Source organism: Haliotis rufescens, unplaced genomic scaffold (assembly GCF_023055435.1).
Source record: "Haliotis rufescens isolate VD_foot unplaced genomic scaffold, xgHalRufe1.0.p SCAF_20, whole genome shotgun sequence".
Taxonomy (NCBI): Eukaryota; Metazoa; Mollusca; class Gastropoda; order Lepetellida; family Haliotidae; genus Haliotis; species Haliotis rufescens.
In genome coordinates this window covers 4,567,774-4,572,733 of record NW_025963891.1, presented here as the reverse complement: position 1 = coordinate 4,572,733, position 4,960 = coordinate 4,567,774, and the positions used below count along the sequence as shown (strand labels likewise).

Here is a 4,960-nt window from a genome sequence, read left to right as displayed (position 1 = left end):
CTTCGTGAGACTCGCTCATAAGTCATACGTCAAACGAAGGGCATGTTTCCTGAGAACCTTGGTTCTATCTTCTATTCTTTTTACAGGACGTAATTCCGGACGACAGAAGGAAGCGTGTAATTGGTAGCTTGTTATACATTCCACATTAGAGATAAAACCTGCACGTCGCACAACGCCGCCCAGTGGGAGGGGGATGCTCTGTAGCAGCATCTCATAACGGGTACAGATGCTGGATATGATGGCGACCAGCGATACTTCTCCCCCGCGGACAGACGACGCTGACAAACTAAACGTCTGCGTCTGTATGGTGTATAAGGCTCATCACCAACACCATCGACTACGGCAGCGGAAGCAACGCTGGAGACAGAAGCGTCTGTTTTCTCCTGCTCAGCTCCGTACACAACCCACGGTTTCTGTTTAAAATGGGCTGCGGTTATGTACATGATAATAATGCACCTTGATAGGTATCAGTGCGTGGTGCGAGCATGTTGCGACATGAAACTTCCATGCACTTAACTTTGCAAAAACTACTGGTTGGTGAGAAAGGTCAACTGATTTGGGGGTGGTTAAAACGTTTTCTCGTCACGACGAAGTACAATGACTGAAGCCCATTTCTGGTACCCCCGCCATGATATTTCTGGAATATTGCTAAAAGCGGCGTAAAACCATACTCGCTCACTCCACTGATTTGATTTAAAAGTCGGGAATGTTTTCAGATTCAATAAAATTTAGTGATGTTGATATTAATTAAATTCACAACGGGGCTTCAGGGCGTATCCTTCTATTTACACACCGCTAGCTTCTACCTCGTCGACGATGATGAACATATGTTACATGACCATGTAATAGAGATACGAACAAAAGCTCTCATGAGAACTGTTTTGTTGTTGACATCAAGTTAATCACCCATTAAATAGTCATGGGGCCGTTCTAAAAGCCGACGTATATTTTTCATGGATGAGATACGTTGACTATTTTCCTAAGTGTTGTGCCTGACACCGACCCACATAAACACCGCAGCAGCCTCTCACCTGTAATGGTGGAGAAATCAAGTGTAATAACTCGTCCTTAACCTCTGATGCTGCACTGATCCTTTCATCTTACAGCGTAAGTATCTATTTAGTTAATGCACACACTTTACCGTGCATAGTTTATGAGCGCGCGCTTGTGGCACTTCTCAGCAATACTGTTTTCTGATCCTCACCTTAAACCGAAACGAAGCCCGTTATCGAGTCCAATGCAGTCATGCATATGCCGTTAAGATGTGAATGAATGCATCATACTGTTGTCTTGTCACCCATGACGTCACAAACGACAGGGGTAACAACTGCAACCGACATGAATGTGTCTAATTACTTTGACCGTATCTCCTCCGCTAATTTACTTGTTGCAAATGCGCCACAATGCTTAAATCGGTTAATCGTCAATGCGCACCTCATATCTATGGAATATTGTAAGGGACATTCTCGCGATCTCGATCTTGGGAAACGAGTTAAATATGCCCAAAGTGCGAGAACGCGAGATTTGCCCAAAATCTGAGTTCTCGCGATCTCGCATTCTCGTGTTTTTGGTACATAGCTCTTTTGGTCAAAAGTCGACAACTCAAGAATGCGACTGTTAGCCATGATGTAAAATCTGGCAATCTCGCAATCTTGACTTGGCAAATTAGGCCACAAAACACGAAATAGCGAGAGCGGGAGAATGCGACATTTCATTTTCTAGCGATATCGCGTTCTCCCACTTTTGGCATATTTAACTCGTTTCCAAAGGTTGAGATCGCGACAATATCCCTTACGGTATTCCATACATATCAGGTGGTTTGTTTGTTTCTTGTTTAACGCTGCACTAAGCAATATTCCAGCTACATGACGGCGGTCTGTAAATAACCTTGCCTGAAACAGACAATCCAGTGACATTTGGTCGCAGTCGATCCTCACAATTGGGATACGATGACATAGTCGCCTCTTAAGACAAGCATGGGTTGCTGGGGCCAAATCAGGTGGTGAAATGAGTCGCTCTTATCCTCAGTTGAATATAGCTTAAGGTCGTGATGAGAGAGTGAGTATAGTTTTACGCCGCTTTTAGCAATATTCCCGCAATATCACGGCGGGGCACACCAGAAATTGGCTTCACACATTGTACCAATGTCGGGAATGAAACCCGGATCCTCGGGGTGACGAGCGAACGTTTTAACCACCAGGCTACCGGACCGCCCCTTATTTAAGGTGATATGAACATAGGATTTTACATATTTGGGCAGTGACCCTCTTAAGGTCCAGAAGCAATATGACGTCATTTAATTAAGTATGACACTGGACGTATTAAAGTGGGACATACCCCGCGACACTTTGATGAGTGTTACTTGAAAGTTACACACTGGGGCACTTTGCTGTGTTTGACACACTGATATTATGTTTCACATCAGTCACTGGGCTACTATATCCCGTTACAGACTTGTTTGCATGTCATGGCTCAGACCTGATGTGGGCTGTATCCAAACCTTCTGTGGTACCTTCAACATTGAAGAAACTGTAGCTGGTGGTGGAGGGCGTTTACAAGAGTTGCTAAATCACGGCGCGTATGACAATATACGTTGTTAGCCAACGGTATGCGTAACATGCAGCTAGATGAAATAGATGGATGTGCATAATCTACATTTCTGGACTGAGTTACATTTAACAAAAATGCACATGTAGTGTTTAAATGTAGCTTCAAGGGCAATAGTTTCAACAGTCTGAACACTCCACTTTGAGTGCGATGGCGGGAGCGCCGTGCTCTGTGATCTGACATCAGTGCGTCCGGTATGTCTCAGATGTGAAGAGTCTCCAGTTTCGCCATACAGACAATGATAGAACCAACACATTCTCCTCATTACATCGCCATGGTCCAAGTAGGCATTTGTCATTATGCTTTTTGGGAAACCCTTGTTTAATGAAGTATTTCACGAGCAACTGACGCTCTCGAAGAGTCTGTAAGAATAAAGTTTAACTTACAAGTTTATAGTCGTGTTTCTTCCTGGCGTAAAGAGGGTGATGGAAGTAGGTCTTGCTGCGGAGAGGTGACTGTCGTAGTGAGGTGGGGAAACTGTGGGGGACTCGTGACTCGTGGACACATGGTGTGGGTGTTGTGGATGTTGTAGGTGTTGTAGGTGGAGTAGGTGTTGTGGATGTAGTGTGTGTTGTGGGTGGAGTGGGTGGAGCGGATGGAGTGGGTGGAGTGAGTGCTGTAGATGGGATGGGTGGGCTGGGTATTGTGGGTGGAGTGTATGGAGCGGGTGGAATAGGTGGAGCGGATGCAGTGGGTGTTGTTGGTGGAGTGGGTTGGGTGGGTTGAGTGGGTGGAGTGGTCGGAGTGGGTGTTGTGAGAGAAGTGGGAGGAGTGGGTATAGTGGGTGGATGTGGGGGACTAGTCGGAGTTGGTGGAGTGGGTGTTGTAAGTGGAACGGGTAGAAAGGGTGTTTTTAGGGTGGAGGTGGTGGAGTGGGTGTTGTGGGTGTTGTGGGTGGAGTGGTCGGAGTTGGTGGAGTCGGTGTTGTAAATGGAGCTGGTGGAAAGGGTGTTGTTGGTGGAGTGGGTGGAGCGGATGGAATGGGTGGAGTGAGTGCTGTAGATGGGATGGGTGGGGTGGGTATTGTGGGTGGAGTGAGTGGAGTTAGTGATGTGATTGGAGTGGGTGAAGTGGGTGGAGCGTGTGGAGTGGGTGGAATGGGTGTTGTGGGTGGAGAGGGTGTTGTTGGTGATGTTGGTGATGTAGGTTGACTGGGTGGAGTGAGTGCTGTGGGTGTTGTGGTTGGAACGGATAAAGTATTTGTCGTGGGCGTAGTAGGTGGAGTGGGTGATGTGGGTGTCGTGGGTGTCGTGGGTGTCGTGGGTGTCGTGGGTGTTGTTGGTGGAGTTGGTGGAGTGGGTAGAGTGGGTAGAGTTGGTGGAGTGGGTCTTGTGGGTGGAGCGGATAAAGTGGGTGGCGTGGGTGGGGTGGTCGGAGTGGGTGGAGCGGATAAGGTGGGTGGAGTGGGTAGAGTGAGTAGAGCGGATGAAGTGGGTGTTGTTGGTGGAGTGGGTTGAGTGTGTGTTGTGGGTGGAGTGGGTGGAGTGGGTGTTGTGAGTAGAGCGGATGAAGTGGGTGTTGTTGGTGGAGTGGGTTGAGTGTGTGTTGTGGGTGGAGTGGGTGGAGTGGGTAGAGTGAGTAGAGCGGATGAAGTGTGTGTTGTGGGTGGAGTGGGTGGAGTGGGTGTTGTGAGTGGAGCGGATGAAGTGGGTTGAATGGGTTGAGTGGGTGAAATGGGAGGAGTGGGTGTTGTGGGTGGAGCGGATGAAGTGGGTTGAGTTGCTGTAGTTGGTGGAGTGGGTGTTGTGGGTTGAGTGGTCGGAGTTGGTGGAGTGGGTGGAGTAGGTGGAGTGGGTGGATTGGGTGGAGTGGGTGGAGTAGGTGGAGTTGGTGGAGTGGGTGGAGTAGGTGGAGTGGGTGGAGTGGGTGGAGTGGTCGGAGTGGGTGGAGTGGGTGGAGTGGTCGGAGTTGGTGGAGTGGGTGGAGTAGGTGGAGTGGGTGGATTGGGTGGAGTGGGTGGAGTAGGTGGAGTTGGTGGAGTGGGTGGAGTGGGTGGAGTGGGTGGAGTGGTCGGAGTGGGTGGAGTGGGTGGAGTTGGTGTTGTGGATTGAGCGGATGAAGTTGGTGGAGTGGGTTGAGTGGATTGAGTGGGTGGAGTGGTCGGAGTATGGGTTGTGGGAGGAGTGGGAGGAGTGGGTTGATTGGGTTGATTGGGTGGAGTGGGTGGAGTGGTCGAAGTTGGTGGAGTGGGTGTTGTGGATGGAGCGGATGAAGTTGGTGAAGTGGGTTGAGTGGATTGAGTGGGTGGAGTGGTCGGAGTATGGGTTGTGGGAGGAGTGGGAGGAGTGGGTTGATTGGGTTAATTGGGTGGAGTGACTGGAGTGGACGGAGTTGGTGGAGTGGGTGTTGTGGA

General features: G+C 49.3%; 1 protein-coding gene across 1 annotated transcript; it reads left to right on the top strand.

Moving 5' to 3' along the window:
• The first annotated feature begins 238 nt into the window (after positions 1 to 238).
• LOC125382701 (PE-PGRS family protein PE_PGRS18-like) lies at positions 239 to 4,658 on the top strand. The gene is made up of 3 exons (XM_048400987.1): positions 239 to 395; positions 3,826 to 4,014; positions 4,363 to 4,658. The coding sequence occupies exons 1-3, from the start codon at positions 239 to 241 to the stop codon at positions 4,656 to 4,658; spliced, it is 642 nt and encodes a 213-aa protein (XP_048256944.1).
• The last annotated feature ends 302 nt before the right edge of the window (positions 4,659 to 4,960 follow it).